The sequence below is a fragment of the Elephantulus edwardii genome, unplaced genomic scaffold (assembly GCF_000299155.1).
Source record: "Elephantulus edwardii isolate Elephantulus edwardi_28Jun2011 unplaced genomic scaffold, EleEdw1.0 scaffold00011, whole genome shotgun sequence".
Classification (NCBI taxonomy): Eukaryota; Metazoa; Chordata; class Mammalia; order Macroscelidea; family Macroscelididae; genus Elephantulus; species Elephantulus edwardii.
In genome coordinates this window covers 4,632,987-4,652,219 of record NW_006399761.1, presented here as the reverse complement: position 1 = coordinate 4,652,219, position 19,233 = coordinate 4,632,987, and the positions used below count along the sequence as shown (strand labels likewise).

General features: G+C 52.1%; 1 protein-coding gene across 2 annotated transcripts in view; it reads right to left on the bottom strand.

Annotated features, from left to right (window-relative positions):
- Window positions 1-19,233, bottom strand: part of TTC7A (tetratricopeptide repeat domain 7A) — a 127,277-nt gene that overhangs the window by 28,210 nt on the left and 79,834 nt on the right. For both annotated transcript variants that reach the window (XM_006880897.1, XM_006880896.1), the window contains one exon: window positions 17,756-17,916. In XM_006880897.1, the coding sequence (XP_006880959.1) occupies window positions 17,756-17,916 (161 nt within the window). The remainder of the gene's footprint in view (window positions 1-17,755; window positions 17,917-19,233) is intronic.

Below are 19,233 nucleotides of genomic sequence, written 5' to 3'. Positions count from 1 at the left end.
AGCTTCATTAGCTTCATTAACAATACAGTTAATATCACATGTGAGCAAAACGATGCTGAAGATCATCGAAAAATGGCCACAGCAGTTCACTGACAGGGACCTGCCGGAAGTTCAAACTGGGTTAGAAAAGGTTGTCATTGCTGATGTCAGGTGGCTCTTGGCTGAAGGCAGAGAAAACCAAAAGACTGTAGAGAGCTCTGGTGGCCGAGTGGCAATGAGCTGCGCTGCCATCCCCAAAACAAGCAGTTCGAATCCATCAGTTTCACCAAGGGAGAATCGTGAGCACTATTCTTATGCAATTAAATCGCCTCTGAAAACCCACTAGAGGGTCAGCTATGAGTTGGTTCCAACTCAATGGAACTCAACGACAACTAGACAAGTGTCTATTTGTGTTTTATTGACTATGCAAAGGCATTTGACTGTGTGGATCGTAACAAGCTATGGTTAATGCTGAGAAGAACAGGAATCCCAGAACATTTAATCATGACCCTTCAGAACCTATACCGAGACCAAGAAGCTGTTCTCCGAATAGAGGAGCGGAATTCTGCATGATCTTAAATAACGGTGTGCATCAGGGCTGTATCCTTCCTCCCTACCTATTCTATCTGTACACCAAGCAAATTATTCAAGAAGCTGGACTCTGAAGAAAAACATGGCATCAGCATAGGAGGAAGACTCAACAACTCGTATTATACAGATTACGTAATCTTGCTTCTTGTGAGGACTTGTAACGCTTGCTGCAGGATATCGAAGATACAGCCTTCGACATCTTGATATAAAGAGGACAAAATTCCTCATCACTGGACAAGCAACGTCATCATGACAGGCGGACAGAAGATCGAAATGGCCAACAACTTCATCTTTCTTGGATCCACAAGCAACACCCTTGGCACCAGCAATCAAGAAATCAAAAGACATACTGCACTGGGAAAGGCGGCTGTTAGGGACCTTTCCAAAGTACCAAGGAGCAATGATGTCTGTTTGAAGACTGTGGTGCGCTGAATTAGATAATGGTCTTTTCAATCACTTGCAATGTGTCTGAGAATTAGACAGTGAGTAAGGGTAACAGAAGAAAGCCATCTTTGACTTGTGGTGCTAGAGAAAAGGACTGACTATCCCACAGAATGCCAAAGAAAAAAACATCCGTCCTGAAGGAAGTGTAACCAGGGTGCGCCTCAGAGGTGAGGAAGGTGAAACTTGGTTTCACATACTTTGGGCACGTTGTCAGGAGAGGCCTGTCCCGGAAAAGCAAACACCATGCTGGGGGAGGTGGAGGTCAGAGAAAGAGGGGCAGACCCTCAACCAGATGGACTGGAGCAGTGACTGTGACAAGGGCTCGAGCGTATCCCAGATGGTCTGGATGGCACAGTGCACGTATGACAGGGCTCATGTCTGTTGTTCACAGGGTCGTTAGGAGTTGTAGTCGGCTTGACGGCACCTAACGACAGCAACAGTCTAATCTAGCATGTCAGGCTGTGCTCTAAGAACCCTCTGGGGACCCCATCTGCCTCTGTCTCAATGTTCAGCAAGTGTTCACTTGGTCTGTAATTATACATATAGATTTCCTTTTTGGCACTTTGGCATCAAGAGTTTCATAAAGACAGTACATTTATATAAAACATTTCAGGCCCTCTAGAACCACCTTTAGGTGGGCTTGTCTACAGGGAGTGGTGGATGTACATGAGGTGCCCTGGCCTGGAGTTGAACCTGGGACCAACCCATGCAAAGCAAGAATGCCACCCTGGGCCCACCCTGCCCCTTCCCTGCAAAGTAGGAGCAGTCTCCTATCCTGCTGTATGACCTGGAGGCAGCTGAGGGACCCCACTTCAGGACGGAGCTATGGCATCCAGAGAGCAAGGCCCGCTCAGATGTGTGTGCTCTGGGGAAGAGTCTTACACTGCAGGTGGACCAGATACCGTGAAGGATGTTTCCAGTCCCTGCATCTCTGGGCCCCCAAGGGGGGTACCACAGTAGTCTTCCTCATCCTCCTCATCTCTGGACTGAAGATCGGCACGTGAGAGGGGAGGGGAGGGAGAAAAGGACACAGCTCCAGCACCCACGACTTGAATGAACCACCTTCACTAAAATGCCCAAGAGGAATAAACACGGAGGCCTTTTAAAGCCATCCAAGCCGTCAGCTTCTGGAGGAAGCCATGGGCGTGTTCCTGGGAAGGGAGATGAGGGAGGGTCAGTGTGGATACTTCCTGTGCCTGCTCACACTGCAGCGCTGCAGCCTGGACCTGAGGCCACCACCTTCCTGAACTTTCCTTCCTGTTCTGTGTCACCCTCTCCTCAGCTCTGACTCACAGAGATCTTATCAGAACAGAGCTTTGTCTGATCCCACGCCATCTTCACAATCACATGGTGACCACATGGTAAGTGGAGCCCCTGACAGCTGTTGTGTCATTTGGCTCCCGGAGGGCCCCCTTCATTTCTGCTGGCCTGCTGCCCCACTGAACATGGTGTTCCGGTCCACACTGTCCTGCGGGTGCGCCCAGGTCAACGCGCTGAAACGTCACCACTCTCACTCCAAGCAGCATCTCCATATCACTTCCTGAGATTATTCATTTGTTCTTCAGCCCAGTCCTCCTTGTTTCACTGTCCAGCTTTTCTTTTTTTTAAAAAAACTTTAAATTTATTACTAATTTCAGTAAACATTTACAGACTTTGGATTTCCATTCATTCATTGTTGCACTTTTCTTCCCTCCCAACCCTTCCCCCCAGTACACTACCCTCTTGGAAAAGTAAAAGACAAATTCTTTCATTGTTTTACAAACCCTCCCCCAGGTCCACTCCACCATGTAGCCTTTGCTCTAGACTCCTGTCATGACAAAAATACCTAATCACATATCCCTTTTAAACAGTTTTCTCCCTCATCTGTTTCAATGCAGTATACATTATTGAACACTGTCCAACTTTTCCAAAAATATGAGACAAAGGAAAAGGCCATGACTTGGGTGAGGCACACTTGAGTCATCAAAGCAACAGTTCTGCTGTCTAAAATCTCAGAGATCATTGGCAGTTGATGACCAGTGTAAGACAGACTCTGATTGCTCCTCTGATGCCTCCAGGGATGCTGTTAATGCGAGCAGGGAGACGTCACCGACCCTGTCCACTTCCTCTCGGCTCCTGATGACGATTCTGGATTGACCCAGTTGTGAGGATTTCCATTCTCTTCACGTTTGGTCCTCTCCTCGTGACGCTGTCTATGGGCCTTGGTCCCAGAAGAGACTAGTGAGCCACGAAGCCCACGTTCTGGGACCTCACGCTATCCACACAGCAGTGGGCCATTCTCAGTGGTCATCCCCATGGCGCGGGCACCCAGGCTCTGCCCTCCCGCAGCACACACCGCACTACATGCCTCACCTCCCCCTGTACGCTGGTCAGCGGCAGGTCCGACCCATCCCGAACGACTACAGAGGTGGGCACAGGAGAGCCCGAGGAGAACCAGCCCCCTGCTCTGCCAGGAAGGATCTCAGCTCCATCAGGTCCACGTGCCTCCGCAACTGGTCACCCCTTTTCTTGGTGACTTCTCCTCTTATAACCCGTCATCAACTAGGTGCTGCCACAGCCCACCCATCCTTGGCAGGCTTCCCAATCCCTACAACCAGGGCCCACGAGGAACATTCCCAGGGGAACACTGGTGTGGGCCCAGCAGTACCATCTCCCCCTCTCTTCCAGCCTTGATTCACCCACACCTGGGGTGGGAGCAGACTGTCGATTAAATTCCAAAATGATTAAGACATACAGCCTTTTCCCGTTGGCCAAAAAAAAGACCATTCTCCCCGCGTTGAAGGGAAGTCTGAGGGTGCATCTCCTCAGAACTGGATAAGCGGGGCCTACACTAAAACCTTTCTGTCAGAGGGTGGCTGTATCTTTGTCACAGTAACTCAGGCTGAGCAAGCGCTGTCCGCTGTCCTGGGAGCGGTCATCCTGTCCACGCCCCTTCCATGGAGCCCACAGTCATCTCGTGTTCCCGCCCCGGCTGCTCACCACCAAGCCCCCCATTCTTGGAGTGGGGGCTGCTGGCAGAGGAGGTGTGGGACGTGGGAGTGTGGTGCCCACCTCACAGGCCACCTCTTCTGCTGCTGAGAGAGCTTCCTATCAAATCATGCAGCAACTGCAGCAAACACGTGGAAGTGGTCCCTTCTGTGAGGCCAATGGGACACACCGTGACCCCTGCTTGGCTCTCTGGCCAATGGGACAACACAGCCTTGAAAACATGGCCCTGGTGTCAAACGATGGAATCCATCCAGGTTCTGCCATTCGCTGGCAGGATCCTTGACCCTGCTGACCTCTACCTACTCATCTGTAAAGTGGTGACAGGAACAGCAGAGAGAAGGCTGTGGAGTGGATCGAGGGAGATACGGGCGGCTGAGTCCATGCACGTCCTGTCAGACGGCCGAGCCACGTGCAGGGCGACCCGCAGGAAGGAGAGCCGGCAGCGTTCTCTTAGCATCTCTGTGTCTCTGAGCAGATCCTGAGCTCAGACGGGGATCAGCACTTCTGAGATTCGTACCTCCAGTGTCTGACCCAGCAGCATTCATCACATCTTCACTGAACAAGAGGAAGAGGAGGAGGAGGAGGAGGAGGAGGACAAGTGGGGAGGACCAGGGCTCCGTGAGGCCTGGGACACCGCTCCTAGGTCCCTGGACCAGTGAACACAAGGAATGAAGTCACAGTGCGTCCTAGGCTCAAAATCCCCATTTTTCAAGTGCTACGCAGGGAGCTTGGGTAGCCTAGTGGGTAGGAAGCTGTGATGCCAACCCAAAGGTGAGCGGTTCAAATCAGCTGTTCTGAGGAAGATGGATGGGCAGTCTCCTCTCATGTGATTTACAGCCTCTTAAAAACCTGCTGAGGGTCACCCATCAGTCAGCTCCGACTCGACAACACAAGCTGGTGCCACCAGAGCCATCGATGTGTCTGCTGAGCCTGAGCCGTGGGTAACTCCCCGACCACAGGGGGAACCCTCCGGGGTGGGGGAAGGAGTGGTGCAGGTGCGGTGAATGCACAAAAGGGGGTATTTATCTCCTTAGAAGAGGTAATTAGTAACTCAAGCTGATGGCTGGGCCATGCTATTTATTCATGAAGAGTTCTAATTTTGTAGAACACACATAATTGAGTAAAAAGGAGGCTATTTGGAGTCAGGCACACCTCTGGTCAGTCAAGCTCCTCAGCCGGAGTCCACGCAGAGCACAGAGGCCTACAGGACGGGGGCTGCGCTGGGCAGCAGCACGGCACACTCGGGGCATGGAAGCGTGCAGGGCTGGTGAGCCAGTTCAGACCCCAGTTTCCCATCGTCTGTCTACACATGTGATGCCAGGTGAGTCACTTTAACAGGCCTGAGCCTCAGTTTCCCACTCTGTAACCTGGGGAGGGTGCTCCAGGCAGCCGTTAACGTTCTGTTCCTTGGTTCCAAGTGTTACTGTCAGGTGCCGTCTGGTTGATTATGACTCACAGCGATCCCTGCCAGGCCACCCTGACCATGGACTGTATGTCCAAGCCCACTGATACAGTTACTATGTCAATCCACCTCACCGAGGGTCCTTCTCTCTTCCTCTGACCCTCTTTCCCAGCATGATACTATTCCAGGGACAGATCCCTCCTGACAACATGTCTGAAGTATGCTGGAAATTCTTCCACCGTCTTTGCCTATAAAGAACACTCTGGTTCTACTTCCTCCAAGACAGGCTTGTTTTTTCTTTGCAGTAGTCCCTGGGACATTCAGTACTCTTTGCTGACACCATAATCCAAAGGTCTCAATTATTCTTCTGTTATCTTTATTCACTGTCCAACTTTCTGATTCACTGTTGTTATGTGCCATCGAGTTGAGTCTGACGGCCAGTGACCCTTTGAGCAGCAGATCTGAACCCTGTCCTATCTGGTACTGTCTTTATCGTGCCTGACACATTTCTGATATGCTTAAGCCTGTCGCTACAGTCACCATATCAATCCGTATCGCCGATAGTCCTCCACCTTTCCAAGCATGATGTCCCTCTTAAAGGAAAAGCCCCCCCACCTACGTGCCCCGAGTCGGTGAGACAAAGCTTGGCCATCCTTGCCTCCAAGGAGCACTCTGGTTGCACCTTCTCCAAGACATACCTGTTCTTTTGGCCGTCCATTAATATTCAGTACTTTTCTCCAACATTACAACTCAAAGGCATCGATCCTTCTTCTGTCATCCTCAGTCAATGGCCCGCTCTCAGATGCACAGCTGTTAGGCGCCATCAAACTCATAGAAACTCTATGAACGGCTCACCTGACCGTTACCCTCTCTTGTGCCATCCTCCTCATCTCTGACACAATCAAGCCCACTGCTAAAGTCACTGCGCCGTCCCATCTCATTAGGAGTCTTCCTCTCCTTTGCGGACCTTCCATCTTTTCAAGCAATTTTAAAAAAAAAAGTCTAGCCGCATGTCCAAAGTATGAAAGGAAAGTGCTGCCCTCTTTGCCTCCAAGCAGCACACTGGCTACACCTGCTCCAACACCTACCCGTTTACTCTTTGGCAGACCATGGATAGACAGCACTCCTCCAGCACCACAGCTCAAAGGCATCAAGTCTTCTTCTGTCATCCTTAGTCACTGGTCCAGCTCTCTGGAGAAGACCATGGTCTGAAGGAGGTGCACTTTGGTCTTCAAACTCCAGGGCTGAGAGCTAGTGTTCACATCGTCACAGCAGCCCTGTGGGCAGATCTCAACCTTGGCCAATCCTGCTCCATATCCTCCCCATCTCCCAGGGGCTCGAGCCCACTGCTACGGTCACTGTGGTGATCCGTCTCGTCGAGGATCTTTGCCTCTTCCTTTCCCAGCGTGATGTCTTTTTCCAAGGACTGGCCCAGAGGCACCTCAGAACAAAGGGTTCAGGATCTCCTTCCAGAGGACTAGCCCCTGAGAAAACCTGCGCAGGACAGACTTCCCCAACGTCCTGCACGTCATCGTGATCTGGAGTCAAGCCGGGAGAAGCCGACGGGCTGGGCCATCATTTACGTAGTCCTGACTATGCTTGGCTGCCCCAATGCCCCCTTCTCTATAAAACGGGAACAGTGACAGTACTGTGTCTTCTGAAGGAGCCCTGCTGGCAAAGCTCCTAGAGAGCTGCACTGCTAACTCAACAGTGGCCTCTCTCTGGGGGTCTGAATCCCCAGCAGCTCCACAGGAGAAGGACGGGCAGCCTCCTCCTATGCGCCTGTCAGAACCTCAGCCTGGAGGGTCGGCTCGGACTCGATGGCAACAAGTGAAGACACCTTCCAGGGTTGTTCAGAGCCCAGATGGCTTCATTCTCGAGAAGTACTCAGCAGGGCCTGCCACCTAGTGTACCAGCAACAGTCAGTGCCGACTTGAAGACAAGGAGGTTGTTGAACTAAAAGGTCAAAACCCAAAGCATCTAAACCAAGAAGAAGAACCAGGGTAAGGGCACACCGGGGACTCTCAATGGGAGAGTCCAAAGTCCAAGTTTTGGTCAAAGCCAAAGCTAGCCCGACGTGGCTCCTCTGTGATCCAGCATGGGTGGTCTTGCGTTCCCAGTTGGAGTTCTCTACTGTGAAGATTACACGGCAGGATACAGGCTGGAGTCCTGGACCCAGAGGCGCTGCCAAACGCAAAGTGAAGATCAAACAGCACGTGTGAGATAACCAGGCGAGAGAAAACCAAACAAAAGAACCATGTGCTAATGGAGAGGTTCTGGCTGGAAGTGCAGGAGCTTCAAGTTCTTCAAGTTCAAGGTGGAGTTTAGTCTCTGAGGACGGCAGGACAAGGATGCAAAGAGCCAAGGGTGTCCAAAAGAGCCGAATAGGGTTCAAGGTGTGGAGGTAGGCAGAGAAGCCGCCTGTCCACTGCCCATGTACAGGACGGGGCAGGGAGGGAGTCAACACACCCCTCACCTATCCGGACCCCCCACCACCTGGCTCTCATGTAATCTGGACCCAGAGTAGCTCATAAGCCACCCAGGAACGCCAGTGCACCTTCCCTCCAAATCCCATGCCTCTGTGACTGGACAGGGAATACACTGATTGAAAACATCCTCTTGCTCTCTGGTGTTTTATTTTAAAACAACTCTTACCAGGGCGCCTCCTTGAAAAGGAGGCGGCCACGGCTAGTCCCTGTTTCACTACCTTCTGACAGAGTGACACCCGACAGGGAGGAACTGTCACTGATCCTTTGCAGCAGGTCTTCAGCCCTAAAAAAATCAGTGATTTTTCCCTTGGGTTTGGAGGCTCACACAAGCCCAAATTCTCATTAGTTTTTTTTAAATGTTATCTCCTGTTGAGAATGCACACAGGAGAACACACACCCACTTTCCTCATGGACCATTCAGTGGCAGTGAGTATCACATTCCTAATCTCTCTCATAGACTAGTGGCTAAGGAGTTGTGTTGTCAATCCAAACACAGGCAGTTTGAATCCGCTAGCTGCTCCACACAGAAAGATGGGCAACTTCCTCCCATGTACTTTACAGCCTTGGAAAACCTGCTGGAAGCCGCTCCGGCTCAACAGTTAACAAGCTCTTGCTGATCTCCCAGCCCCCTAATAAATTCATTTAACACCATCCAGCCTTGAAGTCTCCAACATGAGCGGCCCATGAGTGTCTTCCTAAAATGCTTCCCCCATCCTCCTGGTGGACAACCTGAGCTGATACAGGGGAGCCCTGTGTCCGCAAATATACCCAGTGGCTGGGAGCGTACAAGATGCAATCATCTGTGGCCTCCGCCCTGTGTCCCTCAACTGCAGGCCGTCTCTAACCACCTCAAATGGCTCTGCAGATCCAAAGTCACAGTGGGGAGAGGCTTGCCGGGGGGAAGGGCTTCCAGAGACAAAGTCCAGCCAAGGGCAACGTCCACCCTTGGATGAGACTGGACAGTAAAGCCTGGGGCCTCTGCCTATAACCTCTGCCTAGCATGGGATCCTCAGAGACTGAAAACCACCTGCTGCCCGGGAGGGTCAGCCCTGCATGGGGCACAAGCTGGCCTAGCATGACTGCCCACGTTTCAGGGGGCAGAAAGGCACTGTATCAATCTGGGGTCACCCCTGCAGCAGAGGGCTAGGGGGCCAGGGCCCATGGAGATCAAGCAGTGAACGTCAGTGAGCAAACCACTAACGTCACATCTTAGGACAACATATTTCAGAAAGCCTGACTTCTCCTTTCGCTCCTTCCAAAACAAACAACAGTCACCTCCCCACCCCAGTTTGAATGTGAGCAGACAACACAGTCGTAACATCTTTCCAGGGTCGCACACAGGGCAAGACCACAGGCGACAGGCAGGAACCACTAAGGAAGGGAAGAGCTAATGGCAGAACTGCTGAGGAGCTGACCTTCGAGGGGGAGATGGACCCATGCGCGGTCGCGCCTGGCTTAGCACTTCCCTCGCCAGGGCCAGCCAGTTTAATGGCTCCTGTTCTCACGGGCGGCGGCGGCCAAACATGCCCGAGGAATCCGGCGGAGTGATAAACGACGACGCTGTGTTAATAGCCCTGGAGTGCAGCCCCTGTCTGGTGCGGCGGCATTTCAAGCATCCTTTTGATGCACTCCAAGTGCCTAATAAGAACAATCTAGGATGAAGTCAGAAACGTTAATAGAAGCCCCAGGATGCTCTGGTCTTTTCTGCTGGGTGGAAGGCACAGTACAGAGGACTTGCAGATAATAGGGTCTGGGAGCTCAGGAGTCCGAGGCAGGTGCTCCACCTGTACCAGATTCGGCCGACCCTCAGTCTCAGCTCACACCTTCTCTCTGAAAGTCCAGGTTCATGTTTGTTTTACACATAGAAGCTCCAGCTTGCTTTTGTTGTTTGAACGCAGTCAAGTCGGAACCAACCCACAGCTGAACCTCCAGTGGGTTTTCAGAGGCAGTAAATCCCACGAGAGGAGAACGCTCATCCTTCTCACCTGGAGAAGCTTCTAGATTCAAACCTTGTACCTTGGGGTTGGCAGCGCAGCTCCTTACCAATAAGCCACCAAAACCCCTATTCTGTGCCTCTGGGTGCTGTAACCCACCTTCATCCAAGACCTTCTGAGTCCCCAGGACCTGGGCCAGGTGGCCGGGCGGCAGCAGCAGGCCTCCTGCACTGTGACGAGGGAAGGGGGACCTGTTTGCTTCCTGTCACTTGGTGACCTGCACTTTCACAACCGGCAGGGCTGACTGCCAGGACTGGGGGTGGGTCTGGGACTGATAGGATGGTTGTTGGAAAGCTCCTTGCGTTGGCTCAGGAATTCTGTTTGGTTTCCATAGCGACCTTCACTACAAGCATCCTGACTCAAGTACCAGGAATCTGTTACCTAAAACCAGCGTTCTACAGAGCCTGCGGCTTCAGGGGTGCTTGTCACCAGCCAGTACTCCTGACCTTGCTTCTCTGTGTTGACTTGTCCGCCCAAAATAAGCAAAAATAGTAGTGGCATCTCTAAACACGCACAGCATCTCCAGCCTTATATTCCTGGCTGGCCACAAAGTCCCACGGTTTCTCCTGAGGGTCCCCAGAATGCTGGGGCCCTGGACGCATAGCCAGGGACAATCAGCCTGTGGGGACAGCCGGCTGGCACATGTGTCCAGGGCTTAGCCCAAAGCTCCGGCTCTCGGGAAGCTGTCCAGGATCTGGGTCCCTCCCTGCTGGGCTCACATTGTACGCTGAGGGCCATCTGTCCTTGCCGCTTCACGTTTCTGGTTGGTTGTGGTTGTTTATTTTCTCTCTTTAGAACAGCAGCTCAGTTAACAAAAGGTCATCCTACTGCATGGAAATCTAGATCTCTGCTCTGCTTCCTAATCCCCAAACTCGACAGCGTTTTCAGAAGTTCAGCTCCACGAAAGCTCGGTCTTCCTTCAGGAGCTCAGGGACTGCTTATGTGGGAACAGTGACGTCCTGTGCAGCGCCGAGCTGCCCACCTCCGCTGGTCCCCCCCCAGCCCCTCTGCGCACCTCCTGGGTATTGCACCCACCACGATATGGCTATGCCACGGTTTATCCACCCATTCCTCCAATTTCTGGTGATCGAGAATGAAGAGGTTATAAACGTGCATGAAAGTTTTTTATGTAGATGTACATTTCACTTTACAAAAGTAAGGACTTGATTGTTTAGGAGCCTATGTTTATCTTTACACAAAAATGAGGTCTCTTTCATCCTCTGGTGCCTAGTGAGTAAGGAGTGGTTCTATCAACCCAAAAGTTAACTGTTCGAATCCACTAGCTGCTCCTTGAAGAAAGATGAGCACTCTCTGCTTCTGTGATTTACAGCCTCTGAAAACAGCCATGAGTCAGTTCTGACTTGGCAGTATGTGATGACAACTTCTACTACACTGCCCACCCTAAGGTTTATCTAAACTGTGTGGTCCTCCCTAGCCTGACCCTCACAGCAGACCTTGCAAACAGAGGGCGTCAGGAGGAGTCGTATGTATCCGGCAGAGACCTCACTGTGGTCCCCACACAGGGACAAGCTTATGTGGAAAGAAATTATTCCACATGTCAACATGCTTCACCAGAAGAGCTGCCCTCTGGCAGCACCACTCAGGGTAACAAAGGGGAAACCCTGCCTCCCTGAGCTGGGCAGCAGCTTCTTCCTTCAACAAGGTATCATTGTGCTGAAACCCTTCCCAGGGAAAGAAATTTAAAAGGCTGGAGACAGCAGGACAGGTAAATGAGGGACCCAGCCCAGAGAGCAGAAAATGAAGTGTCTGAGTGTAAATGTTCCTGGGGAAGAAGTGGTTGGGGGAAAGCCAGGCTAACGGACTGCTTCCACAAGGTCTGTCTAGCCACGGCCTTCTAACTCTCACCAAATGGGTGGGTTGTTAGGGGCTACTGAATCGATCTGAACCCTGCCATGTCCTGCACCATCCTCACCATCTCTGTCACCCTCGAGCTCATTGTTACAGTCACTGGCATCTTGACAGTCTTCCTCTCTTTCTTTCACCTTCTACCTTTCCCAGCACAATGTCTCTTTCCAAGGACTGGCGCCTCCTGACATCATGCCCAAAGTGTCTGAGATGAAATTTCCCCATCCTCGCCTCTAAGGAGCACCCTAATTGCACTACCTTTAAGACAGACTTGTCTGTTCTTTTGGAAGTCCATGGGCTATTCAGTATTCCTCATCAAACCACAATTGGAGGCACTGATTCATCTTTAGTCTTCCTTATTCATTGTCCAACTTTCCGATGCATAGGACTGTGGAGAGGTCCCTGACAGCAGAATTCCCCAAAGCTACACATCTTTTGATTTGATCTCTTGACTGCTGTTACCATGGCTTCCATCAGGCATACCTTAGTCTTTAGACTGACATCCTCGCACTTTAGAGAGTTTGATTATGGGTGGGTTAGACTATAAATAAGTTGCTTACTGCCCACCAAGGGGATTGCTGATAACAAGGTTCAGGGAAGCCTTGTAGGGGGGTGAGACTATATGAAGATCAAGTGTACAGAACCCTAATGAAGGGATTGATCCATTTTTCTCTTTTGCCAGGTTTAGAAGCAGAAAGGATGACAGTCACCAAAAATAAAAGATGGGAATTGATGAGTGTCCTTGGGATCCAGGGTCCCTCTGCTGAGAACCTCCCACATCCAAGAGATAGAAAGAGAGAGAGCTGTACACTGGAGATGGCACAGTGGGCTCTGGATTGGGGGCGGGGGATCTGTGGAGGGACCTGAGAGCTTTCAAACAGGAAGTGCTTCAGACAGGAACTGTACTGCTAGACTGAGCTGGCCTTGCTGACCCGATCCATGAGTGAGAGAACTGAGTGCTTGCAGGTTGAGGTTTACGACCTGAGTAGGGAGCCCCCCAGCTGCCATCAAAGGAGCTAAAGAACTTTGAATTGCAGAGGCTGGGCCAGACCAAGATACCTAAGGGACCCAGGGCTGAGAGTCTGGGAGAAACTCCTGGGGGCAAGGCTAAGAAGCTGTCCTGACCAGGGATTTCCTCCCATGTCACTCCGGATGCTGAACACCCGTTCCCTCCATAACTAACACCTGAACTACTGTGAGTACAGTGTGGTCAATACTGCAACGAATGATCCAGTACAACAACAGATAAGTAGAGGGGCCATGCGAGAGATGGCAGCCTTCACACTGGTGCAGAAGACATCAAGTTCGTAGAAACTAGCCTTGAGCTGAGGCTGCTGACAGCGTGTCTCCCCCTCATTAAGTAGTCAGATGCCTCAGTTGTGCCATTTCTATAGAGTCAAAGACCCCCAACACCATCTCTACAGGGTTAGACAGCTCACTGTGCCATCTCTGCAGATCAGACACCCTCCCCGATCTCGACAGGATCAGATGCCCTCACTGTGCTATCACGACGGGATCAGATGCACCCCCACTCCATATGTATGTACGGTCAGAAGCTCCCCAAGGCCGTCTCTCCAGGGTCGGATGCCCTGCTGTGCCATCTCGACAGGATCAGATGCCACTTATTCCCCCACCTCCCACCATCTCTACAGGGTCAGACACCTCCCTGCCGTGAATGCCATTTCTACAGGAGCTAAACCTTCTGCTCTGCTCACTGATAGTGGACTCTCTGTTTAATGAGCTGCTGTAGCAACAGCTAAAGCCATACAGGGCTTGTCCCCAAGGCTGGGAGCAGCTGGAGGCCAGGCTGCTGTTTCCACCGAGCAGCAGTGACATTTTTCCGTAATTCCTGACCTGGAATGGGCTCTATGACATTTCCCACTAATCCCCGGTTTCTGCATTCCGGGGTCTCATCTGTGGGGAAAAACATGGCAGGATTTGCAGAGGGTCATGGCCACACCCTGAAGTGGCTAAACAGACCTGGGCAATAGACGGAGGCCCACTCAGCACCCTGCATGTTCTGTGTAAGGTACCATTTCCGCTTTCTGTGTTGGGTCAAGACTGAGCTCCTCGACGCTCAGGACTCATGGTGACTCTGAGATAATATACTCTCCTGTTTCTTCTCCTCCTTGCTGCCTCTGGACAAGCAGGCCACACACCCCCAAATGCTCCACAGTGACACTGAGACAGAAGCACCCCATGGAGGCCTCAGGGATTGAGACTTAACTGCCTGCCTGCCTTCTCCTTCCCCCTCACAGAGGTCTCCCAGCCCCAGACAAGCAAGATCCAGGAGGCCTTGCTCTCACCGAGCAGGTGGTTCTCCAGAGGCTCGTCGCGAGTCTCCTGTGCACAGGGTAGGGACGCTCTGGTCCAGTCAGCGCTTGGCAGACCTGGGGTCCACACTGAGCAGGGACAGTGCTGCCCATGACAACAGCACAGTCCTCCCCAGGGCTCCTCCTCTGCTGGGAGAGGAGCTCTCAGAGGATCTGCAGAAGGCCACTTCCCTGCACAGCCCCAGGGTCCCCCAAGAGTCCTAGACAGCCACCATGGGCCACTGGAGAGGGAAGTCACCCCAGGCGAGACTGTCCTGATGAAGACATTGTCTGTGAGCCCAGCCTGTCCAGTAAGGGAGCCGGTTCCTGTGGGAGGGGATGCGGGTGTACCTCCCTCACTTCAAAACGAGGTGACAGTTTACTATGCAGCCCAAGAGCCTGGGGATGTAGAGGCAGGGGGCTCTCTTGGGGAGGGTTGGGGAGCTGAGGGAGGGCCAGCAGGGCGAGTTCCACACACAAGGCACACTTTCACCCCATCTCTAGAGCTGCTGGACACAGCTTGGGCCGAAGGTAGATTTCTAACAGGTGGTGCCAGGGACACCCCACTATCCAGAGGGGCTCTGCCTGGCAGGAAACACTCGGCTTCAGAGCTAGCAAGAGACACTGGCCACAAGGGCTCAGAACCTGCACTGTCAAGGGAAGTGGGTCCCCTAAACTGGATCTGGGGGTTCACGGAGGGTTGAGAAAGCAGGGTGAGTATCCCTCTCCCTGTGATCCACTCTGCTTCAGAGGCTCGAGTCCCATCTAAGATTTCATCTGCAGAAAGGATCTACTGGTGAGACCGCATTTACTGCGCACCTTCGTCTTACCGCTTCTCAGGCAGGTGGGATAAATGCTGACACGCCCCTGCCCACAGCGGGTGAGGAGCCACTCCGCCATCCTGAGGACTGTGTCCCTCTCCCTGACTGTTTCTATGGAAACCTAAGTGAGAACAGTAGATACCCCAGTGGCTATGGGTCAGACCTGGCCACAGAGAAGCTGGATGGAGCTTAGAAAAAAGCAAAGCTTTGGCCAGCAGGTACTGAGAGAGAAGAACCTTTTCGTCCTGTTCTGTATATTTTCATTAAAAACCAGAGTGTCATCACACAGTCTCATCCTCTCATTAATTGCTGCTGGACTAGAAATGAGCCACGCCTTTGGGCTGGTAGCACAGCTGCCTACCCACCAGGCCACCAGAGCTCCCAGCAGGTCTTGCTGTTTTACACATCTACCTGTGTTTTACTATGTCCTAAGCTGCGGGCGTTTCAAAGAGAAGCGATTAAAATTTTCATAATTGCCTCAAGGCAGAGTGACGGTCACCTCCTAGGCACGTAGGACAGGCTTATGCCAAGTTGGCCACACATCACCACCACTACCTAGAGATGGCTCAGCTGTAACGTAATGACAAATAGAAAGTACGTAGGGTCGGGAGCCAAGGTGCTTCGGGGGAAGGGTTCGTGAGGACGAGTGAGCAGGTGGGGATCTGGCAGGGGAGGTCCTTGGGCTGCAGACAGGTGACCGGCAGGACCACCTGCCCTCAGCTCAATTCACCTGGGATCCCAGTGTCCACACTCCCTCACGTAAGCCACACCGGGGTGTTTACAGCTGGACATGCTCCCAAAGCACGTTTTCTGAACCCTGGTGAGGACAGAGCCATCGACAGTATCCTCGGCTCCCTGACAAAGTCAGCAACCAAAACCAAAGGCAGTGCTTGCAGAATGCTGCAGTTCGGTTTACAGTGGTGGAGAAATCATACTTAGAAGACTGCACAGCCAATTAGAGCCGTTGCTGCAAATCCCGTAAAAAGCGGTATGCCAGAGAGATTTGCAACAATAACAAAAAAAAGGGAAAAGAACAAAGATTGCTCAAGCTGTTTCTGTTAAACCAAAGACCTGATGGGACTGGTCGCGGGGCTTGGAGATCTAGGGTCATGTTTTTACAGAACAAGCCAATTTACTGGCCTCATACATGCTTCGTGTGTTTGTCCTACCTCTCAGCTTGTTTTTTAGTTACCTGGCAGCTTTAAAGCTTGCATGTAGCCACCCAAGACACAATGTATCTCTAGTCACCAGAAGCAGCACAAGACAGGAATGAGAAGAGATGGGATTAGTGACTCAATGCCTCCAAGGGCAACTGCTTCCTCTCTGTGACTCCGAAAAATGGCGGCCAGCTACCAATACTGAGCATTCTGATCAAAGATTCCTTAGAAGAATCCTGATCAAAAGATGAGGCAAACGCAAAACAGGTATTTCCAATTCCTACAGAGCCAGAAGTTTCCTCGTCATGGAGGTTGGCTGAACCTATTGCTCAGAGGCAAACTTTAAATCTTAAGGGGGGGGAAAAATGTATTCTAGTCTTCTCAAAACCAAAAAATAATTCAGTAAAGGGTCTGCCTTGAACATTATGCTTTGGAAAGATCTAGTCTTTTTTTTTTGATGCAAGAACATAAGGAATAAGATCTATTCTATATGGACTCAAACTGACAAAAGTAACTCGAAACATGAGATAGAAATCCCAAGGGGCAGTGAGTGCGTGTGTGCATGTTAGTGGGGGGTGGGCAACTTGAGGACACCATCAATGTCACTCAATTGTACCTGGAGAAACTGGAGAAACAACTGAATTGGTGTTTTCCTGTGCATACTCCTAACAACAAATAAACTATACAATAAAACCAAAACACTAGCAGTGTTCACCAAAGGGGGCCAAAGACACCAACCAAATGCCAAAAGCCCACTTCCACCCTTCGGTCAGTCCTCTCTGGTACAGGCAGAGCTGGAAGGTTCCCCATCGAGGGAGGTACGCTGGTCTGGGACAATTCCAGCCTCCTGTTGTCACCCTCACAGGAGTAGTACTCCAATCAAATCACAGAAAGACGGATGCTGAGGACTCGGGGAACGACGGGGCTAGGGAAGCTGACACCGGTATTTCTCCAGTGCTGACAGAACAAGAACCTCCCTCTACCCACACGTGAATTCAGACCTTCAGCCCTCTAAACTGTGAGAAAATAAATGTCTGCTCTTGAAAGTCAGCCCCTTTTGGTATCTCCTCTCTAGCAAGACTAGGAAAGCAAAGCATTCTCCATTACTCAGCTTAGGTGACAGTGAGTCATGTGTGAAGGACCTAGCCTTGCCCCTGCAGCCAGGGACTAGGGTGACTTAAGACAGCACAACTCCAAGAAGGGATGGGAGATGCAGGCCAGGAAGACGGGATGGATGGTGAGGACACTGTAGCAGCCCCCACTTCCCAACTGGCTTGTCTGGAGGCATGGCTGGTGTGGGGTGGGGTGGGGTGTGTGTGTGTGTGTGTGTGTGTGTGTGTGATTCATTTGACTTCTGCCAGGCCAGTCCACTTTAGAATCTCATCCTTTGCTGGCCTCACCAGTGCTAAGACGAAGTTGCTCAAGTCACTACCTTCATGAGGCTTGATGCCAAGTCCAGGGCACAGCAGAAGCATCCTGAGCCACATATCTGAGCATTGTTTTCTCTGGTCTTGCGGACCGAGCAATCCCACCATTCCCACCTGGCCTCTCCTGACACAATCACAAAGTCCTTCTGCAACCCTGTCCCTATCCCGCACACACACAGTGAGGACATCGTCACAGCATGCCAGGTCCAGAGCGGCCACTAAGCACAGCACCGGGTGTGGCTAGCCTCCCCCTACCCTCAGGAGCGAGCGCAGGGCCCCACTCACTTGAAGTTCTCTGGGTGCTCAGTGATGGCCATGTTGATGACGTCCAGGGCATGCTGGTGGTGCTTCTGGGCAGAGAAGAGCAGCGCCAGCAGGTGGAGGGCGTTGGCATCGTCTCGGCTCACTTTGAGGACCTCCTGCAGCTGCTCCATGGCACTAGAGATCTGCTGGAGAAAGTGAGGCTCAGCAGAGGCCGTGGCTCAGCTCAGCTCAGCGGCCTTTGCTTCTCGCCCAGCCCAGCGGCTGGGTCCCTCTGGGTCCACACTCTGCACCCCAATAACAAGGCAGGACAGGCCTGCCACCTGACTCATGCCCAGGACGCCACTCTGCCTATACTGAGGCTGAAGGGCAGCAGGTTGACTTGGAGCGTAAATCCTCCCTAAATCGGAGGTGTAGAAGCTGCAGGAACCAACAGTCGAGCCTGAGTGCACAAACACAGAGCTCAGCTATGGTCAGCAGGGACTCCCCTGAGGACAGCAGAGTCCTACCCCGAGATCAGGGGAAGGGACCACCTGTCCTCCAAACATGGGGAGCTCCAGACAACAGACACATGCAGAGACACAGCAGCTTGAGATGAGGAGAAAAACACTGGCAATCACTTAGATCTACAATCTTCTTCAAGGACAGGCTGGGCACCGCCATCAGCGCCATAGGCCCGATTAGCAGGGGTCATAGGCCCCTCACTCCCAGCTGGCCAGGCCAGGCTCACACACAGGATTCAGGATTCAGCCACCGACGGGCTAGTCCTCACTTTTCTGGCCCACTAGTGCTCAGCACCAGCAGACACACTCTGGGTAGGATGACCCGGAGGGCTGGAGTCCACACAGGGCCCTTTACCGCGCGACGCTGCAAAGACCTGGATCCCTAAGGAATCCAGGCACCAGGCTCCTCTGGTCCACCCAGCCTTCCCCTGGGGATGGCTGCCACTCATGAAACGTAAGTGAAGACGGGGAAAATCTTTAATTTTTAAATTAAAGACTGAGATCCACTTGATTCAAGCCACGGTCATCTGAATTGCTTCCTACGCATCTGAAAGTTGGGCCGTGAATAACGACCTAGTAGAATCTATGCGTTCGAGCTGTGCTGGAGAAGTGGACTGAGTATTTCACGGACCACCAAGAGAACAAACAGATCTATCTTGGAGGAAGTGGAGCCAGGGTGTTCCTTAGAGACAAGGATGGTGAAATTCTGTTTCACGTACTCTGCGCGTGTTGTAACCAAGGGCTCAGAGTGAGCCTAACGCTAGCTTGGCCGGCTTCCTCTTATGAAAGCCTGCATGGGTGTCTGAGCCCCAGAGCCTCAGCATCCTCATGTCTACCGGGAGGCCAGGGCCTGTCTCATCAGGTGACCACGGCTGGACAGGCTAGTGTGATGCACAGAGCAGCACTCGTGCCAGCCACACTGCCCTCATCTGACCACACACAGGACCGAGCACTCTATGGGCCTCTCTCCTACTGCCTGGATTGAGCCTCATTCCTGGG